At 45.9% G+C, this 27,277-nt stretch overlaps 1 protein-coding gene across 5 annotated transcripts in view; it reads left to right on the top strand.

Moving 5' to 3' along the window:
- chd7 (chromodomain helicase DNA binding protein 7) overlaps nucleotides 1-27,277 on the top strand; it is a 58,707-nt gene that overhangs the window by 16,613 nt on the left and 14,817 nt on the right. For 4 of the 5 annotated variants that reach the window (XM_058062259.1, XM_058062261.1, XM_058062263.1 and 1 more), the window contains 22 exons: nucleotides 4,080-4,528; nucleotides 12,841-12,985; nucleotides 14,834-14,968; nucleotides 15,084-15,149; nucleotides 15,720-15,775; nucleotides 16,434-16,548; nucleotides 16,759-16,842; nucleotides 16,929-17,066; nucleotides 17,906-18,027; nucleotides 18,332-18,575; nucleotides 18,662-18,838; nucleotides 19,719-19,862; nucleotides 19,934-20,032; nucleotides 20,113-20,305; nucleotides 20,382-20,595; nucleotides 20,674-20,869; nucleotides 20,946-21,113; nucleotides 21,206-21,385; nucleotides 21,464-21,574; nucleotides 21,895-22,106; nucleotides 25,397-25,596; nucleotides 26,084-26,243. In XM_058062259.1, the coding sequence (XP_057918242.1) occupies nucleotides 4,080-4,528; nucleotides 12,841-12,985; nucleotides 14,834-14,968; nucleotides 15,084-15,149; nucleotides 15,720-15,775; nucleotides 16,434-16,548; nucleotides 16,759-16,842; nucleotides 16,929-17,066; nucleotides 17,906-18,027; nucleotides 18,332-18,575; nucleotides 18,662-18,838; nucleotides 19,719-19,862; nucleotides 19,934-20,032; nucleotides 20,113-20,305; nucleotides 20,382-20,595; nucleotides 20,674-20,869; nucleotides 20,946-21,113; nucleotides 21,206-21,385; nucleotides 21,464-21,574; nucleotides 21,895-22,106; nucleotides 25,397-25,596; nucleotides 26,084-26,243 (3,608 nt within the window). The remainder of the gene's footprint in view (nucleotides 1-4,079; nucleotides 4,529-12,840; nucleotides 12,986-14,833; nucleotides 14,969-15,083; nucleotides 15,150-15,719; nucleotides 15,776-16,433; nucleotides 16,549-16,758; nucleotides 16,843-16,928; nucleotides 17,067-17,905; nucleotides 18,028-18,331; nucleotides 18,576-18,661; nucleotides 18,839-19,718; nucleotides 19,863-19,933; nucleotides 20,033-20,112; nucleotides 20,306-20,381; nucleotides 20,596-20,673; nucleotides 20,870-20,945; nucleotides 21,114-21,205; nucleotides 21,386-21,463; nucleotides 21,575-21,894; nucleotides 22,107-25,396; nucleotides 25,597-26,083; nucleotides 26,244-27,277) is intronic. The other variant, XM_058062264.1, reaches the window with a different exon arrangement.

The following is a 27,277-nucleotide window of genomic DNA, read 5'->3' as shown; positions in this document are numbered from 1 at the left end:
CCATTCACACACAATGGCGGTCCTGTGGCTTCACATGCACGCATCCAATCCCCTTCCCTCTGTGTTCTCATTCACGCTTCCTCCCTTACCATCACCCACCCTACCTCTAGCCTTCATGGCCTACGTTTGCTGCTTGACATTTCAGTTGTCACACTCAATTTATCCAGCGCTCCTGACCTAGATGCCAGGTTGACTGGTGAGCGCTGCTTCTCGCTTGGTCCTGCTTCATGCGCCATCCTAAGTACTGCAGCCTGCGGCCCCCCCATCACGCCGATACACACCAACAGTGTGGTCTGGGATGAGATGGCCAATGAGCCTGGGGTTAGAGGATAGTCTTTCTGGTGGAATCCTTTGACAGTGGTTGTGCACGGCTCTTATGATGAGCGTGTTTGACAGGCAGACACACGCCAACATGGACTGGTCAGTCTGGTGATGGCTGCATGTCTCCTAGCCTAAGCTCCATCTGTTCACTAAGCATGGCTATTACACGCACGCACACACACACACACGTGCTTCCGTCCGCCACTCAAGGTCACCGCTCTGCCAGAGCGCTGTGCTGCGTGACCTTTATTCTACATCACATATGCACGTGCACACACTCCAGCTGACGTATAACATGCCTGTCTCGCCCCTCCCCCGGTTGTGAGGGGGGAAGGGCGTTTCTAGGAAATGCTTCTAGTTTGCTCATATTCTCTTCACCCCCTTCCCACTCAACCTTTTTGATCAACCTGTTTTCCTACCCGTCCATCAGCACAGCAGCATTTCCCCAAAAAGGCCACATGTCCTGGAAACGGTTAGGTATGGAAAATGATTCCCCCCTCCCTGCTTTGTGAGCGAATGCAAACTGGTTAAAAGGTCTGCATGTCCATGGGTGTCACCTTCGCCACTCGTGACGCCACCAGTCAATTCCGTGGAGAACTTTCACTAGCTGTGACGTTTGAGGACAAAACTAGCAACTTCTTTTTCCTCTTTCCTACAGCTACAGGCTCCTCTGTCCTCAGCTTTTTTCCGCTGCTGTTGGCATAAATGGATGTGCCATAACATGGCTAAGCTAGCCTTACAGCCACATAATTTGTAACTTTGAAACAAATCAGATGCAATTCAAAGGTCTTGAAGGTGCATGAAATAACAAAAATGGGCATGAAACCTTAGACTTGATGATTTGTTCATATAACACACACTCCTCTTTGTGCGCTGTGCAGTTTCACCTACTGAGGCGATCAAGTGCACTTTGCAACACCAATGTAGTCATGCTGTGTTTATTTGGAATTAGCCATTTGACGCCCCTCTGTAGTGGCTGCAAAATGTCCTGGAAGAAAAGAATTCTGGGAAATTTGTTTAATAGCATTTCTCTCTTCCCTTACGGTGTCCCTCCTTGCCTCCATTTTGTCTTGGTGGCACTATTTACGTGTGTCAGCAGGTGTGAGTGTGACCTTGCAGTGCGTGGGTGTGAGCATTAGCATTTGCCTGATGCAGGTAGACTTGGGAGTGATAGATACCCCACCCCACCCCCGTCCCGGGTGCCAGCGTGTTCTGCTGGCGTACGTGTGGATGCTGCGATGGCGTTTTTCTTGTTAAGTTTGCTGATGCTCACATGCGCCCCACATTGACACATTTTCACACGGGAAGGCACACACGTAAATGTCACGGTGTGGCGCCCCGTGGGCTTTTCCTCTACGTGCCTTTTTGAAGCATAAATGTGATAGACATCCTTCGAGTAACTTATTGGCAGATAGTTGTCATCTAAAGGCTTTTGGTTGATGGTGGCCATGTTGTCACAGCAGACACGTGCTTGTCAGACCCATAAGGGTGGGAACTAAATTAGGGATGGGGCCCATCTGATCCAGTACAAGTATCGGGTTCTGTTACCAGTGTAGCTTATCAGACCACATGCGGAGCCAAAAGAGTATAAGCAAACCAAAGTGTCTCAACTAGGCCTGTCACAATGATTGATGAATCTATTCATCAATCAAAAAGGTCAATTAAATAATATAAACCAAATAGTGCAAAATGATGCGTGCTCACAGACAGAGTTGCTCGCTAAATTGCTTACTTACAGACAACTTCTGTGTCAAGCTAATGTCTCACGCAGGTACGCTATTGGTTCAGATGTGAATGACGCCTAGCATGACTAAAATAAATGAAAAAAATGTTGCACTCATTTGATATCAACTATAATTTGTACGCCACCAGCAAAATGTTTTTTTTGTGACAGGCCTGGCTTCAACAATAACGCAAAAGCCAGAAGGTATGTGCTATGTTTGTGTTGTCCGACTGTCTATGAAGTTGTGAAGGCGTCGGGCTGAGCACAGCTACGTTTGCAAACAGTCCTCTGGGTGTGGTATCAAAATAGTGTGGGAATTGGCAATGAGAATGAAGAATGAAACTGAGGTATCAGTCCGAAGTGAAAATGTGATATGATGCATTCCTATGCTCAACTGTGATTGACAGTGTTTTTTGTTTTTTGTTTTTTTTGTATAATGGAGTCAAAGTTCGTGTTGCAAGAGCAGCGCCACCCTGTGGTGTATGTCATAAAAATAGTAGCTCAGTGTAGTGCCAAATGAGGAGTAGAAGTGAAAGCTCACACAAACAAATGCTCTCTCCTCTGCGAGGATGACACACAAAAGCACACTTCCTCACTCTGACTTTTTGAAGTGTGGAGATAATTTATTCGTGTCATGATGCCTGATTTCCCATCTGCTGCTGGGACCCCGAGCAGCTGGAGAGAGAATGAAAGGAGGGGGGCGTTGGAAGAGAGGGAGAAGGGGTAGCGGCAGCTGGAGTGGCTCTCAACAGCTGGTAGCCACTTTCCTTTCACACAAGGCATACGCTGGAGCGCTGAGGATGAGGAGGACGGAGGATTGAATTTGCAGAAGGGCAGAATAGGAAAAACCACATGTCAGCCAGTTTGTTTACCAAGGTTACAGTCTTGGTGCTGAAGTGTGTGTGTGGGGGGGGGATTATAACACAGGGGAGTGAGCGGTAGTCATGTGACTCCATGTGTGTCTGGGCTCCACTTCACTATGGTGCACACATGCTGGTCTATTCAACACTAACCCAACCGGAACACATAATAGAATAACACTACTCTATCTGTACACACCTCATCCTAGTCGAAGACCAGCTGGAAGATGCCAATCTACATTTGACTATGTTGGACCTGAAGTAGGGTCTAGGTAGACCTTCATGATGCAAAAAGAGGAAATGTTCTCCAGTGGATTTAGATGAGGGGAATTACCACATCATTACCACATCTCCACATAGCTGATCGCCGTTTGACGCCCCTGTACAACCTGAAGCTCCATCCTTCCGGTGAAGGATCACGGCGCCGCCAACATATCAGAATATTTTGACGACATTCTCCTGATATTTTCTTGTCTTATGCTCCAGAATGGCTTACAGAAGTGATTCCACTTGTTGAAAACAAGTTGAAACAAGCTAACCATGAGGCTTATGTGCTTGGATTCTTCCTCCGTTGGTAGTTTGGTGTCACACGGGTCTCTCTACAGCGCCTTGTGAATGACATCCTTTTCACCCAGCCATCCCTTCCTGTCTGCTAGATAAAGCAGGCCTGTCCCAACCATATTCCACCAAGCTAGTTCCAGCATTTCGGCAGATTCTGTGGAATTCGTGTTTTAGTGTGATCTGGGACTGTTTTGTGTTGTGCTGCTTACAACGGGGTTTATTCGGGAATTGTTTTCTTAAATGACTCATGCCAGCATGGTTTCTTTCTTATTGGTTTGAACTGTTTTAAAGCTCCAAATGAGCCTAAAAGCCTTGGAGGACTCTATACCTGTCTACCCTAAACCACATCACCCAACCCGAGCGTCAACCTTCATTCAATCACACCTTCCAAATTGTTTGCCGACATGACAAATGGGTGGGATCAGACCTCAAACCTTGCGCTCATCTTCAGCCAAATGTTTTCAGTGTACATTTTCTACATCATTCATTGAACGGGCTTCACTCTTCCAATATGTCTGTCTTGTAAAAATACTCTGCTGCCAATCTGATTTGTCTCGTATAATTGAATGCAATTCCATTGGCATTAACCATCGTCTCTCTCCTTGGCCCCTCAGCATTCCCCCTCGGACCCTTCCGCCGATACCTTAATGACGGCTCCTGACAGACCCGCTGGCAGCACGGCTGACTCCAGTCAGCCTATCAGCACGGAGCAACCCAATGGCAGGGAAAGTAAGCCAAAAAAGAAGAAGAAAAGGAAAACAAAAGCAGAGGATGGAGAAGAAGGGCAAAACGTGACACAAGGCGACGACGACGATGGCGGCAAGTCGGAACTTCCTGTCACGGGGTGTGAGCAGGGTATTGGCGTGGGAATTGGACACGGGATTTCTCCACCTGCTGAGGAGAAGCGAAAACGCAAAAAGAAACCAAAGGAGAAGGCAGAGGGCAGTGAGCCCAAGACTCCCAAGACGCCTAAAACACCCAAGAACCCCAAGACTCCCAAAGAGCCGAAGGAGAAAAAAGTCAAGAACTCCACACCCAAGGCCAAGACCCCCAAAAAATCCAGGTAGGAAATGTCACTGATGCTCTTGACAGTGTAGCGTTTATGTAAGCAAGGCTTGTGAACTTCTAGGCGGTATTTGGTTCATTTCGGTCAGTGTGGGATTCATGTTCACAATGTAGGCTCGTATTGAACTTGCCTGCTTCTGTGCCACCACGGGAACTCGTGCACGATGAGTAACTCGACTGCAATGTCTTCTCAGGCATGAAGGGAAATAGTCAGCACACCCTGATGATGCGGTTGTAGATGCAGGCTGGTGTAACCTGATATCTTTTTTTTTCACTGATATCGGAGTGATATTGGATATATGGTATCAGGACACCAGGCAGTATCATCAGATGGCTTGTGTACTTCCTGAGTCAGAGGACATGAGCAAAGGCAGAGATGGGAGTCTGAGCTGCTTTCATTGTGAAGGTGGAAACTTGATCCGACAGAGGAATGTGTCAGGACAGCCCCCACCTTTCTCGCTCTGCTTTACCAGCCCTCCCTCTCTCTCTTTCTCTCTCCATCTCCCTCTCTCCATCTCCCTCCCTCTTTCTTTCTCTCTGTCTCCCCCCTTCTCCCTTCGTCCCTCTCTCTGTCCCTCTCGCTCTTGCGGCCCTTTTATCCCGAGGAAGAGGGAGGGCCAAAGGGGTCAGTGGGGGGGGGGGGGGGGGGGGTGTATGCATGCATGCATTGGCCACTGGAGAAGAGGCGGGGGTTGGGATAGTTTGGGTGAGAAGAGCGTGTGAGGCGATGAAGGGCAGGCGTGTGTGTGTGTGTGTGTGCATTGGGGGAGGGTCTTTCCCCCTTTGTGGCAGAAAATGGCGTCTAATGATAATGAAGGCCATGCTGCTGACCACTCCACAGCTACGATTGGGTGGGGGTGAGGGAGTCCTGTGTGTGTGTGTTGGTAAACTAGCTGTTATCTGTTGTCAGGCTTTCCTCCATCTTGAGTGGTGGCCTGCAGCGCCCAGGTTAATTTAGCATAATAATGGCTGCTGGCCATTCACTGCTACTCTAAAATGGTGGACCAGTACAATTACCCAAGCCTTCATCTTTCCTTTCCTCCCATCAGTTGTATTGCACCCATCATGACATGCATTTATACTTTTTCATCTTTAAAGGAAAAGTGCTTTTTGCGGGTTCTTTTGACCATCATCTACACTTCGGATGCAAAACATGACCACCCGTCTTTCTCCCTTTACTGTGTTCTAAAGAGATTTTGTAAAAAAAAAGACAGCTAGCACGTGGGAGCTACTAATACACATAATGGGACACATCTATTTCGACTATAAACCCTAACACCCCGCCCAGCCCCCCCTTAAAGGCCAGCCATGTTGTATTGACATAAGTGAACTGTATATAAAGCAAGCTACCGAGACATTGTCATTTGTTTAGCTAACAGGAAGAACTATTTTTCTGGCAGGAGGTAACAGGTCCACTCCAAAACAATGGCATGGAACACTTTGCTGGGAAACCAGAATAAACACTAGGAATAGACGAGCAAATTATGTGTGCTGTAGTACATCTTTTCTCTAAATGACTAGACGGACTCGCACCTTTCCACTTGACTTTGGCTAGGTGGAAACGGGTTTCTACCACCATCCCTCACAATATAGCACTTGGATTATCTCTACCCTATATCTACCTGCAATCAATAAATGCTCTATGGTACTTCCAAACATGGAAGTCCTTGGGATATGTTTTATGGTGGTCACTCGATGGCAGTGATGACGCAAAGGATTGATGATACATTAGCTTACATGGCATTAGCTTAACACTGCATGAAGTCATCCATGGCATTTCCCCACATCACACATCCATTCCATGTGGAAGTGGTACTTTTTAGAAGAAATGCATTTGATGCTAACTAGCTTGCTAGCTAGCGACTGTCTTGAGCCCCTGCAGCATTAGAATTGCAATGTCATAAATAGTCATAAACCAATTTTCTACGCTCAAAATGATTTTATGTTATTAACATGGATTCCTATATCTTCATTCGTTGCGGTCGGGTCTGGAACTAATTACAGCGACAGGAGCCACAGTGCTGAAGTTATTTATCACTTTCACTTTGCGACCATGGTGCCTTCAGGGACCACTGAATCTCAACACTTACCGTAGACACGGGAGTGAAGCATAAAGACAAACATGTTAAATGTATGCTGCTAGAAAGGCGGCTATTAAAGATCCAGCAAGGTTTTCTGTCCATGCTGTGAGCATGTAGTAACGGGTACATTGATGCCAACACGTCATATGTGGAGTATTTTAGTATAACCTCCTTCCTGGGCGCATTGATTTCACATCGCAACATAGAAAGGAACGCTTCATCTAGCCTTTGGCTAGTGGCCTGAGGCTTTGGGAGCCAGTGTGCGCTGAAGCTAGTCGCTAGCCTGTGGCCACTGATGTTAGTTCTTGGCCCTAACAATGTTCATAACCATCATCATAACAATGTGCTTCATATGCATGTCACATGATGGACATTTTTGGAGGTTTTTTGACAAGGCCTGTTACGTGCCTTCTTAGCTGCCTCTTTACACGGCACAGAAAAGAGGAAGATGTGTGTTCATGGCTCACGTAAGGATGGTGGATGATGGACAATATTCCTAAAAAAAAAGTGTACTATTCCTTTTAAGACTAAGAATCATTGCATTCGTTTCTTCCTCAGCCTGTAAAGACTTTGCATTGTGAGTGTGCAGGATAAGTTCATATTCAGGGTGGATGCATTTTGATGTAGTAAATATTGGTATGGATTAGGGCTGGGTGATATGGACCTTAGCTAACTGGTCTAATGGATGTCCGCCTCTGCACGCATTGCTGCTAAATGCCTGTCATGCTTGTCATGAAGGAAGATCTAGTCACCCATGCCATTACAACCGCATATAGAAGATATTTTTTCCCACTCTTGTTTTGTTGACGCAGACATGGGGCAAACGGTGCTCTTATTTTGAAGGACAATCACGGAAGTGTGTTCCATGTGTGTCGAATGTGTATTTGCGGCTAACTAACCTTCCATACATTAAAGCCTTAAAACGCAACGTGCTGAAAATATATTCTTCAAGCCCGGGTCGCGCGCATACACAACCAGTCGGAGTACAAAACTAAGCTAACCCTACTAGCTTCCATTCAAGAGGAGATTCATCCAACTTTCGCCGGCATTTATCACCATTTCAACCTGTGTAGATAGGTCCGAGTAAATGCTTCCCCACACACGGTCCTCCCCCTGACAGCTTTTCATTCATCTTTTATAGCCGCCGCAGCACACAGTCATCAACAGGGCTTGTTTTCCTTTTATCATTGGAAGAATCTATACCGGCCAACGCTAGTATGGATAGGTACATACTGTATGCCAGGTGTCCCAATCAGCTTTAAGTGAGCAGGAAATGACCTTGGCTCCACTCGAAAGCACAATGGGAGATGCTTGTACTACTGGTGGAAGGTTTCATGTGTGCACACATCTTGCTGGCTGAGACGGAGAGAATCAGGTGCTTGACTTGCAGAGTCAGCTCGTTTCTCTCCTTTGACCTTGCTCTCTCTCTGTCTCTCTCTCTCTCTCTCTCTCTCTCTCTCTCTCGGCCCGTTGGCTCACACCGCCTCTCTGTCTACTTCTCTCAGGAAGTACATCTATAAATAACCCGGCTCTCAGCTGCCACGCCCTTCCCCGTGTGTGATTTGTTTGCAGTACACACATTGTGGCACCCTGCTTGTTGCTGTGTGGAGATAGAACGTGGCTGTCATGGTGGCTGGGTGTCCTTGTCTCCTGGCCGTTGTTGCAGTGTTCTTTTGCCAGGGGTGACGATATACACATGATGTATGCATGCATGTCAAAGCCTCAGGTGTCCATTGACTCTCTTCTTTCTCCGAAAAGAAACATACCAGCTCCACGCACTCAGGTCTAGCTCATAACAAGCCTGTTGATGGTGGCCATGGAGTAAGATCACTGTGCACCCAAGTGGTTCACCCTGTTAGCGGCACACAAGTTTGGGTTGGGTTGGATGATGTATATATTGGATGATATATTTCCTCAGTTTAGTGCCTTCAATTGTGGCACTAAATCATTCTAAACACTGAACAATCCCCCCTCCCCGCCTCAACAGGTTCAATTGGTGTTAAACCCTGGCCAAAGTTGGCTAGCTAGCTCCGTTTGGCTAGCTTCCACTGTTGCTTACATAGCGTGAATGGAAGCTAGCCGGGTTAGCCTGTGTGGTTGTTTGTGTGTGACTCGGGCAGGATGAGTATATTTTCTATTAATTACCAGGCTATTAATAACCAGTATATAAGTATCAAAGCATTGAAGATGAATATTTAGAAGACTCTCTATATAGGTGTACATGTTGACAAATTAAAAAAACAATGGCACATATCTTCTTGTTTGTGTTGGAGAGTGTCTTATGATGCAGAATAGACAAAGTGGAACTTAACCATGTTAGTTTTTACTAAACTGATGCTTTGATTTAGAATATATGGCTTTTTTTAAAACCAATAGTCATTTATTGACTGTCCCGAGTATGGGTGGGACCTACATAGCAACACTGTTGCTAGGGAGCCATATATCCAACTGCCAACTTGAAAGTAACAGCGACGGAGATGAATATCCAACGGCCATCATGAAAAATTAACTTCAACGGGGTAAACTGGTGGTAAAAGGGTGGTTTTCTTCTGGATGTCCCTCCATCTTTTGAAGATCCAAACCATCCAGATTCCACCGTGTCTTGGCGACTCTATATATGATGCTGTTTGTTACATCTTCAATTCCAAATATGTGTCCATATTCTGGATCGCAGTATCCCCAGCGATTCCATGATCTGGATCAGTCTTTCATAATTTCTGCAACCAGTTGGAAATTTGTCCTGTAGTTTTTTTTTGTAGTGCTCTGACCTTTTTCTGTGGCGTTGTATGCACAAATGGCAAAAATGGTCCTATCTAGCAATGTTGAAGAATCCTTTAAGAAATTCCTGGATCCTGGTGATCCGGGTCACCCCCAAAGTGTCATCAGTTCTTCCGTTTCCCAGCATTCCTGAACATTTCATCCACATCCATTGCACTGTGCTTTGTGCTGTGCTTGGCAAAGGTAATGTGAAACATAGCAGCGTTATATACGTCACTTTGTGCAGTTTGTGCACTCACCGTAAAGACAACACGAGTGTGTATTTCACCAAATTGTATGTGTTTGTGTCCTAAATGAAGCATGTTCAGGCATAAACATGGCCAAATACAAAGAAGGCATTCTAGAAGATGTGTAATACAGTATTTGTAACGTGTGGCACCTCAGCTAGCTGGAGTTGTAGGATGGCTGACAGTAGATCCTGTGTGAATGTTGACTGCATGTATGTTCCATTGCTAACTAGAAACAGCAGTAGACTAGTAGACCCGACCAGAAAGTACACTGTTTGTGCTCATGTGGGAGTCCGTCTTATCTCATTTGGTTAAGATGGCGTATTTTCTATTATGTCTACTACATTGGCTAATAGTAGCGTAAAGGTGACTTATAGGGGTGTTATTTCATGTCCAGGGGACTCTGTTAAAAAGGAGTCAAACAGGTTTCTATGCTCTACGCACTGCTGAGCGACTGCTAGCAAGCAGCATCCACTTCCTGGTGGAGGAACCCAAACAAACCAAATCATCATCCACAATTCCTATGTGAGACATGAACTATCTGTATTTCTATCTGTGCTAAAGATGTAAAAAGAGGCAGCTCGGAAAGCACATAATGGGACATTCCTCGGAAGCCTCACGGATCATGTAATCTGCATCTGAAGCACATTGTTATTGTTACGCCCAAGAACTACCTTACTGCCGTAGTGACACCTGGCCACGCCACAGCAGCTAGCTATGGCCGGCTAGCGATTAGCTAATGCTTCAAAGGACCAAAATGGGGCAAAATTCTCCACGAATGACATGTATTCAGTGTACCTGTTACTGCATGCTCATAGCATGGATAAAAAACCTCGTTTAATAGCCGCCTCGCTAGGTCTTGTGGTCATCTATGATTCTGCTTTTCTCGTTGGAATAAGAGGCAAAGACGTTACGGAATGGATAGTGGAGAAAGAGTAGTGTGTAGGAAGAGTAGAGTAGTGATGGAGTGACGACTGAGGAGGTTGAAGAAGCAAGGCCACGGAGGAGGGAGAGAAGCAGCCAAGTGGAGACGTGTGTGTGTGTGTGTGTGTGTGTGTGTGGGGCCAGATGGCTCCAGCGTGTGGCGACCAGCCAGAGGAACAGGTGCAGGTCACATGACCAGCCGTTACCACGGAGATGGTTATTGCTCTTGGCACGAGGATGAAAGGAGAAGGGCCCCAGGGACGCCAGGGAGTGAGCAGGCAGGAGGGCCGAGTGGAAAGGAGGGAGAGAGCGGGAGAGAGAGATGCGCTTCCATGCTGGGATGTGGAAGGGCAAGATGGCAGATATGGCAAGAAATTGTCTGACATGACGACACACGATGGCCATAAGTGTGTATTGAGTTTTTAGATGGTGTGCTCCAGCTCTAACAGGACAAACACCAACCCGCCGAGTGACGTCGGCCATCTTGGTTCTTATGTTTATACATGCTTTCTCTGAGTGCAGGTCAAACAGTGAAGGTTAAGGAGATATGAACATGAGATGTCTTTTCTTGATGTCATTCAGAAGGCAAGGAACGTGTTGGATTCCAGCCCGATAGAAGGATCATCATGCTGTATGTGTGTGGGTGGGGGGGGGGGGGGGGGGGGCAGTTGTGGTTGAACTGCAAGTCTCTCTGGCCACACCACAAACTGTTCTTTTATGGTGACTTGGCATAGTGGAGTAAATATTTGCATCCAGACGGGAACGTAATACACGAGGCACACCTAAGTGTGGCGCTGTGACACGGATGGAACCATGTGACCAGTGATGCCTCAATTACTAAGAAAAAGTAACCTTACAGTTTACTTTATTTTGAATGTAACAAAGTTACATAATGGTGGCTGCCTGCAACATCCTTTCACCACAGAACAACAACAGTCTTTTTTTCATGTTGAACTTGAAGTTGAAAGTTGGCTTTCTATTTGCTGAAAACTAGCGTGGCGTTGGGTGTGTTGTGTTGTTCCCAGCTGCTGTTTTGTGTGTGGACATTAAAGGGCAGTCGGAAAAGGGAGTAGAAGAAGAGTTCGAAGGAAGTACTGCTAGTGTTCACACGGCTAGCTAGGTCTGCCGGCAGGACAGTGAAAATAAACGACCAACTGAATACAGCCGTCCCGACTACCGTTATTCAGCCGCTGCTGCAATAGTAACGCAGTGTGAGTGGATAAGTAACTTAAATCAGATGACTTGTTTTGAAATAGTAACACGTTAGATTACTCGTTACTGAGTACGCTTTGGTGACCACGTGCACATATGTCCGTCTCTGTCATTGTGGCAGTATAAGACCAGAAAATACATGGCGACTGGGGTGAGTCACGACACTATTCCCTCCTTTATCACAAGGATAGGTTCCCAAAATAGCCTGCAATAAGTGAAATCTTTGTTTTAAGGCTGTAAAAGGCCTCAGCGTACATCACATTTTCACATTCAGGAAAGTTCAAACCTTCCTGTCAGTCAGAATGATCAACAGTTTCATACACACCGTGGGTTTTCTCAGGGAGAAGCTTGCAAACATACCAAGACCGCTAGCTAGCAGGCCAGTTACAGTAGACTTCCCACAATGCACTTAAACTTAAAGGGCCAGCCTTGGCCTGTTCATATGCTGTTGGGGAAAAAAGTACTGAAATTGCACAAAAAATCAGCAATATGGCACATCAATCACCTCACCTCTGGTCACGTGAGGCCATGGCCTCAGTGATGTCATCATTTTTAAAAAGACACGACGACCCGGCACTCTGGAAGTCTTTTTCAAAAGTATCCTTTCAGGGCAGCCAGAACACCGTTTCCGTGCGGATGAGAGGCTGAAACCATAAAATACTGGGCCATTTTGCCCCTGAGGGCACTATGTGGAAGCCTTCCGTCTAGGGATGCATAGGAAGTGAGTGTAAGCAAACGTGTGGTGTGGACTTCCTGTGTAGATGTATAGACGTGAGCGCACACGCACACCGGCTCCTCTTTCTTTCCATGCCAGAGATGAGAGGAAGCGTCCGCCCTCCCTCCCCCCTCTTGCTGTGGCTCTGGCCCCTCTTGTGCGCCCTCCCCGCCTGCATCTCTCGATCCCCCCCCCCCCCCCCCCCTTTCATCATATTAACCCCCTGTGTTCCAGGCCCCGAGGCACACTAATGATTAGTAAATGGCTAAATCAAACATGGCCACCGTCCTGGGACAGGCAGTCCTGTTAGTTTGCCTCATCTTTGAAATGTTTGCCAATAAATCATCCCAACCTTTATCCTGTCTTCTTGTAGTAGCAAGAAGACGGAGTCTGAGGATGGCGCTGTTGCTGCCAAGAAGGATTCCAAGAGGAAGCGACAGGGATCAGCCAGTGAAGACGTGGAGGTGAAGTCTCCGCCTCCCTCACCTGTGGAGGAGGAGGATGAGGATGGAGTGCAGGTACCAAACTCTTGTCAAGCGTGGAGTTGATTGATCAGCTTGCGTGTCACAGCATGTAACGTAGAAGGCCGCTGCTGCAGCAGCCATCTTTAACTTGAACAATACAAGTTGTACTTTTTAAATACAGGGGGTCCATGCATACTCCCAATTCACTCATAGTTCCAACATTCCAACATGCTGTGCTTCATATTTACCCTTCCTCACACCTCACAGACCAACAGCAGCTTATCAAGCTCACTCACGGTGCAACCAATGTAACACAGAGTGGAACTAAATACTAGGGTTGGGTGATATATCGATATTTAAAAAAATATCTGTATTTTTTCAAGATATAAAAACCAACCATATCATTTATCGATATAGACTGGAATTGAGCTGTATCTTAAAGAGGAGGGGCAGAGCAGAAGCCCGGAGGCTCAGTAGAAGCTAACAAGCTAGCGTGTCTGAGGTGGAAGAAGTGGGCAAGGAATAAGCAGTAACTGTAATATGGAGGCACTTCCAATCCAGAGCATTAAATAAATCATTTTTACCACCTTAAAAATAAAACGTAAAAACCACCCTAACTCCAGCATGAGGAACGTGTGCGATGTCTGCCGCGTTCCTGTTGCGTTCTTCATGAAAGACAGAGCAAAAACAACCTATCACATTGCTAATACAGGATATGGTCCACTTTGCAACAGTGGAAAAAAAAACGCTATAAAAACCTTCTGAAAACCATGGACACGCAATGTCCAGCGAAGTTTTGACGTCCCAATTATTTAGCATGAGCGCTAGCACAATTGTAGAAGGAAGTTAGCTGCTAATGCTAGCCTGATGCAGTTGACATGTTGGTATTCCTGCCACAAAATAAGGACATGCTGTGTCTTCCAAACATTTTAACCTAAAATACTACATTGACATTTTAAAATGTCCTCTTGAACCAGGCACTCCACATTTCATTCTTGGATTTGATCATAGGTCAAAATATATTTGATCCTGTCTATTTATAAAATGGCCCACTTTATTGTGGCGACTATTTTATATGCTATTTTTTAATGTGACTCTTGTATGAAGCTTTAAAATATAAAAGAAATCCTCATGTTTAGTATTTATTTTAATAAAACAACTTGACACTCACATTTGGCTTTAATTTGATTTGAATTCCCTCTGTGGATAAACTATGGGGATATATATCGTATATCCATATTCAACCTAAATATATCGGGATCTGAGTTGTTGGTCCATATCACCCAGCCCTACTAAGTACATGCAGTAGTACACATGGAGGACGTAGAAAGCTAAGATTCAATACAAGAATGACACCAAGCAGACCTTGCTTATGCCTTTCTCTTTGACCTTCTTCAGTTATTATCCCAGTCTCCTCTTCCTAGGACTTTGTGTAGCATGACCTCTATAGCATTCATTAGCATTCATCCTTAATTCATCCTTAACCCTAACATTTTCCAACTTCCCCAAATTTTCTACCCCATTTGGACTGATCTGCCATTGGGTTCCATGCCCATGTACAGTAAACATGGAAGCTACTAAAAGAAACCCGTCTTTCACTTAGTTTCTACCTTTTTCCTTTCTTTAATAAGCAGCAGTAGAACCTACTGCAAGTACGTTTCAGGTAAATATCTGTTGCCAAATAAAAAAGGGAGATGATGTGAAAAGATGCATTTCAAGCAGAACTTTCACTTGTATAAAATATGCCATGCTAATATACCAATGTATATACTGTAAGTTGTTAGCATAGTAGCATACAGTTCATGTGTTGCTGTCCATGCTTTCATTTTCCCTCGCCGTCTGGAGGAGCAGCTGTAGCTAAGCACGCCATCACTGACGGCTCTCTCCTCCTTTGCTCATCAGAAGCGGCGCTCCAGCCGCCAGGTGAAGAGGAAGAGGTACACGGAGGACTTGGAGTTTCGGATCTCAGAAGACGACAACAGCGGGGACGATTCGCCTGCGCCCAAGTCACCGTCTTCCTCATCCACCCAGCTGCAGGTGCGCTAGAACTGGCTTGTTTCTGCCGTGTCATCCAGCATGATGGGGGAAACATCTCCTCACTGATCACAGCAGTACATGTCAGTAATGAACACAACATTACTTTGGCTTCCAGGATGTGGCCGAGGCTGAGGGGCCCGTTGTGGAGAAGATCATGGCCGTGCGCACTGCTAGGAAACAGGTACACACACACACACACACGTGTGTGTAAAATGTGCATGGTACAGAATACCACTGCCCAAGTTGTGGTCTGCAGTGTCGTCACTGGCTCAGGTTTTCTGTGCATGCGTGCGTGCGTGTGTGTGCGTGCGTGCACCCAGCATTATTTGAGACAGCTTGTTGCTTGGCCAACACATGCATGCACATATAGTCAGCAGCCAACTTTCTGTTTGCCAGACAGCTGTCTTACACACACACCAACACACACACACACACACACGTGCACAACTCCATTCAGATTTGACCCCAGGCTTGGCGTACAGCCAAAACCACAAGGCGAGAGCAACGCCAGACGCCAATCTAGCGTTTCCTCAGGCTGTATGAGAGTGTGATTGATGATTCATGGCATTACAGTAGCAGCAGCAGCAGCAGCTCTGCCTTTCTAGTTCTTCTTTCACATACTCACCATACTCCATCGCCTCTACGAATAAAAGCAGACTTGCACATGCTGCCTTGCGTACACACAGTAACCCTCCACTCCCACGGCCAATGAGAATGTTCTTTGAAATGAAATCCTTCCTTGTCTTTGCAGCTGGAGTCTGGGGAGGAAGCTGAGGTTGAGGAATTCTATGTCAAGTTCAAGGGCTTGTGAGTGACACACTTTCTTACATACGTATCATATGTCCCAATATATACATATCATTTCATTGTCTTCTTTGGTGGAAGTGATATCAGTGAAACTTTGCCTTGCCGAGTGACATCCTCAAACCTTTCAGGTTTAGGAGAGCATCCCGGGGTGTGACATGCTGCCTAAGTACTCACCCAATTATTCATAATTAGCTCTTTGTTTAGTATTTGTTGGCTTTTTTCTGGATTTTCTGATTTGTATGTCCAGACTGTGTAAGTGGGCTCTCATACCTACATGACAACTGGCGGACATATCAAGTACAGTCATAAGATCCACATTCAGTATTCAGTAAGAACTGAAATAACAGTCATAAAAGATGTTGCCTCAGGCTGGTCTTCTCCTCCCAGATGTCTTTGATACAGCGCATAGAATCCATGACCCCCAGCATTCAAAAGATTGGCCAATATTGGTGGGCGTGTCTTCCTCTCCCACAGTGTTTCCTTTTCGTGTAGGCCATGGCTTTCCTTTTCCATGACGCACGGTTGCTTGGGAGGCACAATGAATGGCGTGGTGGTGCACGCTGTAACTCGTTCTGGAGCGAGTCCTGTGTTTAGTCCTCCCTGTTCAGAATCATTACTTGCCGGTCACGTGTTCTTTTTCTCTTCTCTTTCTCCCCAGTTCTTACCTCCACTGTCGATGGGCAGAGCTGGAAGAGCTGGAGAAGGACAAGCGAATACAGCAGAAGGTGAAAAGGTTCAGGGCCAAGCAGCAACTCAACAACTTTATCACGGAGGTAATTCTCTCATCCCGTCCTCCACCACCATTCCACTCATTTGACTGGACTCCTGAGCTGCCACGTCGTAGGCACCTTCAGCCTTCCAAATGGTCACCTGTGTAGATAACGTACAGTACATGGTTTTATGTAGCAATGGCCTGCAAACAGGCCTCGCACGTGACGGCAGGCTACATTAAAGCACCTCATGGCTGCATGACTTCTTTCCAGATGGATGATGAGCCTTTCAACCCGGACTATGTGGAGGTAGACCGCGTCCTGGACATTTCAGAAAGCACAGACGAAAACGGAGAGGTGCTTTCATCTCCTCTGGACATCTTTTATGGGTTTGAAGCTCTGCTACAATTTTCCACACTCACTCCCCCCGTCTGTGTGTGCAGCCGGTGAGCTTATATTTGGTGAAATGGTGCAGCCTACCTTACGAGGACGCCACCTGGGAACTCAAGGCGGATATTGACCAGTCAAAAATTGAGGAGTTCGAACGCATTGCAGCTCGTACGCCCAACACTAACCGAGTGGTAAGTAGTGTCCAATGCTTTTTCACGTGCAGCAAATTAAAAAAAAAAACCCAGTCAATAACTCGGAGCAGTCTGTATACAGTGACTACTGTATGTTCCTAGCAAATGTTATGTGGGTGTTGAGTTATAATAAGGTGATGTTTGCTTGGTAGTGGGACAGACACAGACGTCCCACACGTCACTGGTGAATAAATATGTCTGACATGGGCGGAGCCACAGAAGCACACCAACAGGCATGTGTGTTGGTGTGGCTTGGCCTGCCGCCTGCTCCTTCCTTCCTACAGATTTACAGCCCCTTAACTGCTCTCCACGGGGCCACGCTCTTGTGGTCTTACACGCACGCTCTTGTGGCCAGGCCAAACCACTAACAGTGTGTTTAATGCTGAACACAAGCAGCTGCTTAGCTGAGGTCTTCCCGTCACTCGCTGCTCTCTCAACTCGTGTCCATCGCTAACATCTGCACCCTGATGCTCTGCTTCCAAAGCCTAAGCTTTCCTCTGCATGCATCTGGAATGGCTGGCAGTCAGCGAGCGGTCCATTACGATATTTCATTGCATGTAGGCCTGGGCGATATGGACCAAAACCCGTATCCCGATATATTTAGGTTGAACATGAATATACCATATGTATCCCCATATTTTTCCCACAAAGGGAGTTTGAAAGCCAAAGACAAATGAAAGCCAAATGTGCCTGTCAAGTTGTTTTATTAAAATAAATACTTAACATGAGGAGTTTAATTTATTTTAAAGCTTCATACAAGATGCACATTTGAAAAATCATATCTAAAAATAGACACTACAATAATAATCTTTTACTGTGTTGGTGTTGTCCTGGTTTAGGATCGGCCTCAGGCTTCGGAGTGGAAAAAGTTAGAAGGCTCGAGGGAATACAGGAACGGAAACGCACTCAGGGAATACCAGCTAGAAGGCCTTAACTGGCTAACCTTCAACTGGTACAACTCGTAAGTGTAAAGAAACCACATGTACATTTCCCACATCAAACCAATCTACCCTAGCTGAAAGCTACCCAGCATGCCTTGCAGGTTGTAAATGTGTATGAAATGGTACTGTATTGCATGTTTTCTAGTATGTAAATACCTATTTCTACACCCACATAGTCTGCAAGGTAGATACATTGTATGTTTTACCTGTTCTATTTTGTTGCACCGTAAGCGAGGAAGGCGTTGGGGTTGATAGACTGCACATAAAGAACTACTTAAGCAACAAATGTTTTCCTACGATGAAGTCACCCCCTGTCCTTGACAGACGTAACTGTATACTGGCTGACGAGATGGGTCTGGGAAAAACCATCCAGTCCATTACATTCCTCTATGAAATCTACATGAAGGGGATTCAGGGGCCCTTCCTGGTCATCGCCCCGCTCTCCACCATTCCCAACTGGGAGAGAGAGTTCCGGACGTGGACGGAGCTCAATGCCGTGGTCTACCACGGCAGCCAGGCCAGCCGCAGAACCATCCAAGCCTACGAGATGTACTTCAGAGATGCACAGGTCCACAGAGATTATGGCACCATGCGGTACCGCACAGGGAGGCATAAACAAGTTACCAAGCCTTCCCTTCTGCATTTTGCCCGCAGGGTAAGATAATAAAGGGAGCGTATCGCTTCCACGCTGTGATCACCACCTTTGAGATGATTCTGGCCGACTGTCCGGAGCTTCGCGGCATCCCGTGGCGCTGCGTGGTGATCGACGAAGCCCACCGCTTGAAAAACCGAAACTGCAAACTGCTGGAAGGACTCAAGATGATGGACATGGTGAGCATTGCTTGAGATGATTGACTTGATGACACTTGCATAACACCACGTATGTTGTATAGGTATGATATATCTGATCAAGCTCCATGTACAATATTAAGGCTCTAAGTGCAATATATTAAGTTCTAATTGTAGTATATCTATAATGCCTCATATTAACTCACTAGCAAGATCTCATAGTGTATAGACTGGTCATATATTTCATCTCATTTCACATTATCTGCAAACTGTATTTGTATATAACTCTTGGTAAAATTGTTGATTTGTTAATACTTGGGTTGTTTATATTGTGTAGTTTGTACTTTGTACTGCTTAACTGATTCTGTACTCTTAGGAGTTAGGGTTAGGGGTGCCCTTCTGTACACTTGCTGCTGTGCAATGCAAATTTCCCCACTGAGGGACGAATAAAGGCTTATCTTATCTTATATATGATAAAGTAGGCCCAGGGTGGTGAATGAATGAAACAACCAATGAGAATGAAGTGGATGATCAATATATGTGCATGTGCATGCACGTCTGGCAGGAAGAGTGTTCACTCTGTTCATTGCTTTCAGCACCGTTGTTCCATAGCATGAACGGAGTGAGCCCTTTTTGTCTGTCACACAGTCTTTGTCTGGGTGGGGGGAGCCGGGGCCGCTAGCATACACACAGCGTGTAGAAGAGTGTAACCTCGTAGAAATGAAATGAGTAGATTGGCATTAATTTAGCATACTTTTCCATTGTATTTTCTTAAAAGCAGTGTTTTTAATTCTTCTTTAATAATTTCTTCTTTAATTCTTCTTCTTAGTTCTTCTGAAGGGAGTGCTTAGTGACAGCCCTAGTGGGTATACGTTGCATATTTCTCACTGAAATGATTTCCGCTCGCTCCTTTCTCATCCAGGAGCACAAAGTTCTGCTGACAGGAACGCCACTTCAAAACACTGTGGAGGAGCTCTTCAGCTTGCTCAACTTTTTGGAGCCGGAGCGTTTCCCGTCGGAACAAACATTTATGACTGAATTTGGAGACCTCAAGACTGAAGAACAGGTAAGCACAATGAAACCAGGACGCTTCCATCCTCCGAGATCAAACATCTTCACACCGTCTGTGTGCTTTAGGTTCAGAACCTGCAGGGCATTCTCAAGCCCATGATGCTGAGGAGGCTAAAGGAGGACGTAGAAAAGAACCTGGCACCTAAGGAGGAGACCATCATCGAGGTAAGGAAGCTTGATTTATTTCCATTCTCCATGGGATGGAGGAGGAATGGAAAATGAAATGCGCCCATGTCTTTGGTTAGGTGGAGCTTACTAACATCCAGAAGAAGTACTATCGAGCCATTCTGGAGAAGAACTTTTCCTTCCTGTCTAAAGGAGGTGCAGGAGGAGGAGGAGGAGGTGGTGGCGGTGGTGGAGGCGGTTCTAGTGTACCCAACCTCCTCAACACGATGATGGAGCTAAGGAAATGCTGTAACCACCCATACCTCATTAACGGTACACGTGCTAACCGCTGGAGGAACATCACGCGCCCTTCTGGTTTCCCCTTTATGGTTTTGCTTCTGTCATTCAGGAGCTGAAGAGAAGATCATTGAGGAGTTTCGGGACTCCCACGTGGGAGCGGACATGCCCGACATGGCCCTTCAAGCAATGGTCCATGCTGCCGGGAAGCTGGTGCTCATTGACAAGCTGCTGCCCAAACTGAAGGCGGGTGGGCATAGAGTCTTGGTCTTTAGTCAGATGGTCCGCTGTCTGGACATCTTGGAGGATTATCTCATCCAGAAACGGTGAGAAGGCTTTGCAGCGGGTTTGAATCCGGCATTGATGTTGATGGTAAACATCTCCGGGGGCTTCTGTGTGCCCAGCTATCCCTACGAGCGCATCGATGGCAGAGTTCGTGGTAATTTGCGACAAGCTGCGATCGACCGCTTCTCCAGACCAGATTCCGACCGCTTTGTCTTCCTGCTGTGCACAAGAGCCGGGGGCCTCGGCATTAACCTGACTGCCGCAGATACTTGCATTATCTTTGATTCCGACTGGAACCCTCAGAACGACCTGCAGGTATTTGAAAGACCAGGCTGGAGGCCTTGAGGGGTGTGATATGCCGTGGGGGTGATACAAATCCATCTGTCTGCAGGCCCAGGCACGGTGTCATCGTATCGGCCAGTCCAAAGCGGTCAAGATCTACCGGCTGATCACCAGGAACAGCTACGAGAGGGAGATGTTCGACAAGGCCAGTCTGAAGCTGGGTTTGGACAAGGCCGTCCTCCAGAGTATGAGCGGGCGTGAGAATGCCAACAGTGGGGTGAGCTAGACGGCACTGGTCCAGTACACCCAGTAGGATGTTCACTGAGAGAAGTAGACATGACTCACCACGCAGCAACGTTCCTCTTCCAGGTCCAGCAGTTGTCCAAGAAAGAAATCGAAGACCTTCTGAGAAAAGGAGCATATGGAGCTCTTATGGATGAGGAGGATGAAGGCTCTAAATTCTGTGAGGAAGACATTGACCAGATCCTTCAGAGACGTACCCACACCATCACCATCGAGTCGGAGGGCAAAGGCTCTACCTTTGCCAAGGTGAGGACTCTACTAATCCTAACAATAAGACCTCTTGTCTTCTGCATCACGGACTCCACTTTTCTTGTCTTCCTGTAGGCCAGTTTTGTTGCACCCGGTAACAGGACAGACATTTCTCTGGAGGATCCAGACTTCTGGCAGAAATGGGCTAAGAAGGCGGAACTGGACCTGGATGCCATCAACGGACGGGTAAGACACATAAACTCCCGCACCCTGCAAGTTCTGAGGCTGGATTGGTTGCTTCTGTAGCCAAACATCTTCATCCCATAGCACAGAACTATGGTGCAATTAAGGAGCACCGTACCCATTGCTGCCTGTGTCTACCAGAGGAGCCTCGTCATTGCATTATGTTTTCAGTGTAAACTCGAATTGGCACATGTTTGGGTATATGTATGTGTGTGTATATATATATATATACACACACTTCACCTCAGGGTTAGGGTTCATAAAATAAGAAATGTAGAAGTAGGTTTTACGTCGGGACTGAAAGCCCTGACTGTCATTCTCAGAACACGCTGGTCATTGACACGCCCAGGGTGAGGAAGCAGACACGCCACTACAGCAGCGTGAAAGAAGACGAGATGATGGAATTCTCAGAGCTGGAGAGCGAAGAGGACGAACCCAGTAGGCCGGTGTCCAAACCGCGACGGCCCCAAGACAGGGCTCAGGGCTACCCCCGATCAGAGTGCTTCAGGGTGGAGAAGAACCTGCTAGTCTACGGGTAGGTCTTCCATTTGTAGCCGTAGATCAAGTACATAATACAGTATGATGCAGCACATTTGAGAAGGGTCAGTTTTGCATGGTTGGATGGTGGCATGATTCATCAGCTTTGATCAAAAATGGCTTTTATAATTGATGGCGCCAGTTATGATGAGCTAGCTCTTGCTGTACCGTCTCATTTCTGGAAGTGATGTCATGACTTGGGTAAACAAACATGCCGGTGTATGTTTAGTCATCAGAGCAAAGATTTCAGCCAATAGTTTTGGAGGAGGGAGAAACATTTGGAACTTGGTAAACTCGGTCAACATACATAAGTCTGTGAAAAGATGTTGATATAAGATGTATCATGCTTTACAGCACTTAGTGTTTACAAGACACATCTGTTATGTGTCAGCTTTTCTTTTTCCTGTGTACCACCTCAGCAATAGCATCCTTTTTCAAAACGTTTATAGCGTACTTTCTAGCCAAATGCTTGTTGTTGATCACTGCACCTGCTTCCTCCATTGTCCATCTTAAATCAGTGCTTCTCAATTATTTTCTGTCACCCCAACCCCACCCCTTTTGAAATACTGGAGAAACTGATATCTATTCGTCATTTGTCACTTGAAACTGAAACCAAGAAAGTGCAACAAAATGGAGAGCATACCAGCGTATTCAAGAGTCTAATGTTAAGTACTATGAATTTGTACATGTTTGCAGCTCTGCACTAAAATGAAAGCCTCTTGCGCTTCCTCTAACAGTTCCCCATGTTCCCCCCAGGGGGGCCGGCCCCACCCGTTGAGAAGCTCTGCCTCTTTTGGAAAAGAAAAGAAACTTCCAGTAGGGCTATGATACTGTGAACATCCGGCAGACATTTTGGGTGGGAAAAATATACTGAACCAAATCCAGCATCGACCTGGAGAAGCGTATATTTACTCTAATCTTGCTGAGAGGTGGCACCCCGATGATGTCACTTCCGGAAATGAGGCTGAACAGCGAGAGCCATCAACTACATGTAAATGTCATTTTTGATAATTTACCATAGGGACAATGAGGAACATCATTACAAACAATATCTTTATGGTGAATGATGTCAGGGAGCCTTTTGTTGGTGCATGAAACTGACTATGAAATGAATGCAAGCACGGTGCTGTGCTGACACACTTCCAACACTCATAGAGGGAGCCTGTCTATTTTCATGGCTGACTGGACGTGACTGCGTGTGCGAGGAGCGCTGGCACTAGTGAGATGCCGGCTTTGTTATTGTTACAGTCTAGTCTTGTGGCCCGAGGCTGTAGGACACAAAAACACACTGGCTGATGGCGTGCGTTGTCTCCAGTGGATGCTGTGTCGTCCTTTCCCATCACATGTCAGTCCTACTCACTTGTCAGCCAGTTTATCCTCTCTACCATCCCAGTAAGGTCAGTTCACACACTTCAATGGACGTTGAAAAACAACCTCGCTCGGAACGGGGTGAATGGGACCAACCCGCTGCCACACAAGCTCTACTTGCTTTGGGAGATGGTAGGAGAGGTTGTTGTGCAGCCTGACGTGGACGTTCATGAAAGAATGAGGTCATGTTACCACTAAATTACCAGCTCCCTCTGATTTCCACAGTCACCATGACCAATATTAGTCTTAATAGTACAGTAATCCCTCATTTATGGACGTTAATTGGTTCCAGGACCAACAGTGAGGAGAATTTCCACCCTTCCAAATACGCTTTTGACATTATTAGCGCCCTCTAGAAATGAAATAACACCCCTGTAGTCATCTTTACACTCCTATTACCCAATATAGTCGACATAAGAGAAATTAAGACAGAAAACCTGTTTACCACCGTCTGAAATACGCATTTTAACATTGGAGCCCTCTAAGACATGAAATAACACCCCTATAGTCACCTTAACGCTTATTTCCCTAACATAGTTGACCTAATAAGAGGGAAAAAAAAGTCATCTAAGACATACGTATACTGTAAGACAGGTGCTGATATGTGTTCTGGTGCTAGGGGAGCTGAGTGACTTAAGTTGGTTTGGTTTGCATTAATATAGTATATTTTGTGACTAATAGGCAGTAAAACAGCATGATTCAATCATTTATTACTGATAAGCATGATAGATGAAGCTGTGAATAGCGTGTCAGGTAGGGATCGACCGGTATGAGCCGATGCTGATACAGATTTTTTTCACCACCCTTAGCCGATGGCCGATTTTGCTTGGGCCAATATTTGTGGCCGACAATATTTTGCTCCCTCAATTTACATGAAAAAATGACAATGATAACAAATATTACAGGTCTCAAGTTTACACAAATATTTATTGAAATGTAAACACTGAACACAGTAGGATTCAGCTTTCTTAAACACACATTTAAACGGCATTATCAACTTTAAAAGGAGTAAATATTCAACCATGTGCAAAGCATTTGTCGTAGTTCAAATTTATCTAGCATCGATGTGATGACTGCTCCTCCGCAGTGAGACACACCCCCCAACCCCCTGCCTCCAACACGCAAACACATCACACTGACACAATTTAGTACGATATATAAAACATTTCTCTCATCATTAAAGTTGGTGTTGTGCACGCTAAAGACCTCTCATAAGCAGACACGGCTGCTCCTATCGGCTCTGTGTGTGTGCGCGCGCATGCTCAGAGAGAGTGCACACGCATTTACCTCAGCCTGGCGTTTGCTGAATGAAACTCCTACAAACACCATGGAACTGAATTGCCAAGGTTGCCATTAAAGCGGCAACCTACATCAACAGCTCCCTAATTCCAACGGTAGGCACTTTTAAAGATGAAGCATTCAGCAGCATTCCTGGTTTTCACACCCACAAACTAAACTATATTTTCAAGCATGTATATTGCATGCACTTGGCGTTCATGTTTCCTATTTCAAAGCAGGTGGCAATATTTCAACTAAGTTTAACTGTTAGAGGATAATGAAAAGTTGAAAACGTACCCTTGTTATGATTCACCACTGTTGCAGTGTGGGGGGGTACCACGACTGCGTGTGTTGCAGGGTCCTCCGGCAACACAAAGCTGCCCGGCGGATGCCTGTTTGTAAATCATGCGGCGGAAAAATACATTGGCAAACCCACACGCGTATCGGCCGATACCAATTAAAGCAAAGAACACAAAATATCGTCCCGATATATCGGCCAGCCGATCGGTCGATCCTTAGTGTCAGGGGTGGTTTTGTTTTAGTTGTTCATATGAATGTTCCTTTATTTATTGATCCCAGGCCCAGTGTCCCTTTTTTTCAAAAATGAGAAATCTGGTGACGTCCCTCCCATTGTGCCTTCAGGTGGGGTCGGTGGAGTGACATCCTGGCTCACGGTCGCTTCAAGCGACCCCTGAAGGAGGCTGACGTGGAGACCATCTGCCGAGCCCTCCTGGCTTACTGCCTGTTGCATTACCGTGGCGACGAGAACATCAAAGGCTTCATCTGGGACCTGATAACCCCAAGTCAAGATGGCACAACCAAGACACTGACCAACCACTCTGGTAACTATGTACAGACTGCATGCATTTTCATTTTGGTACATGCACTCTGCTGCCACGACCCTTGAGGATGCTGAGATACGCATCCTGATATCATCCACTGACAGACACTGTCATATAAATACTGTACTTGGAATACTTTGTCCCAGGCTGCACATATAGCCATTTGATGTTTACAGAATATATCATAAATAAGGTGAATTAGATGTACATTAGTTGTGCATATGTGTTGGTGACTAGCGAGCATGCTGCTAATGCTATTTGCATCCATTCTGCTCTTCAGTCACGCTAAGAGAATGCGCCACAATCCTTTGGCCAGCAGCCGGTTGCTGGTGTTGCCATACAATCCATTCATTTCATTTATTGACAGCCATGCAACCTCATCTCTGGCTTGTCAAAGCGTATATCCGGTCACGTGGGTCTATCCTTAACAGCGCTACTAATGCCGAGCGCAACCACTCAGCAGTGTCTGATGCCACGCTGTTTCCAGGTCTGTCTACGCCAGTGCCTCGAGGCAGAAAGGGCAAAAAAGGCAAAGCGACAACCCCGGCCCCGCAGACGCCGAGAGCAGATTGGCTGGCCAGCTGTAATCCCGACCATCTACTGCAAGAGGACAGCTATAAGAGACACCTCAAGCATCACTGTAACAAGTATGCAACGACAACAGCACACGGCAATCCCACACGCCACAGTCAGTGAAAGAAGTTGGTGTAGTGCAGGGGTGTCCAAACTCTTTCCAGCATGGCCACATACTGAAAAATGAAAATATGCATGGGCCACTTTGATATTTTGTAATGCTAAGACATTAGATATATTTCAAAAAAACCTGTATCTCAGCTTTGTGATATAGGTGAAAACAAATGTTTGTAGTTTGTAGTTGTTTTGGGTTTTTTTTCCCCCAAATATGTAAATCTTTTTTAATCTTCCTTTCTTTTCTCGATATTTTGACTTTAGTCCCCTACTATAACTTTGTCCAACCATATTTTAGAGAAATTAATTTTTTTTGTTTGTGTCTCATAATAATGCAACATTAAAAAAATAGAGTTCTTTAAAATATTAGTTATAAGTTCGTAAAATTGCAACTCTTTTCTCATTAGAATAGGACTTGTTTTTGTTAATATTTGGACATTATTCTTGTAAAATTACAGCGAACCCCCCCCAAAACCCTATTATCTAATTGTTTGAACTCACTGTGTGTAAATTTTCTTCCTGTAATGGTTTATGACTTAATTCCTATAATAACTTGTATAATTTAATTTTGTAACCGCTTGTTTTCGTTAAATTACTGCAGATTTTTCAATTTTCGCTGTTTTTACAACGTGGCGTGGGCCAATAAAAATACAGCACTGGGATACATAAGGCCCCTAGGCCGCACTTTGGACACCCCTGGTGTCGTTTTTGGGGAGCTCCACAACTCCCAGTAGGGCTCCAGGCATCGGGATGGTGTTAAATTCCGTGTAAACAAGCAAGGCAGGCGATCGCTAGCTTTCTGTTGTACAGCAACATCATCCAGCTGTCATACTTTCTATGCCTCACTAAGCAGGAACTTGTTTTGTTTGTTTGTGTGCACACCTGGCTCTGTGCCAGGCCAGGTGTCATGCACGCACACCTCCTAGAAGTGGGTGGAAGGTGGACACATACATGTATTCGTGTGTGTGTGTGTGTGTGTGTACACATTTGGGGG

This window comes from Doryrhamphus excisus, chromosome 22 (assembly GCF_030265055.1).
Source record: "Doryrhamphus excisus isolate RoL2022-K1 chromosome 22, RoL_Dexc_1.0, whole genome shotgun sequence".
NCBI classification, from domain to species: Eukaryota; Metazoa; Chordata; class Actinopteri; order Syngnathiformes; family Syngnathidae; genus Doryrhamphus; species Doryrhamphus excisus.
Note: the sequence above shows the minus strand (reverse complement) of the source record. Positions and strands in the feature narration are given on the sequence as shown.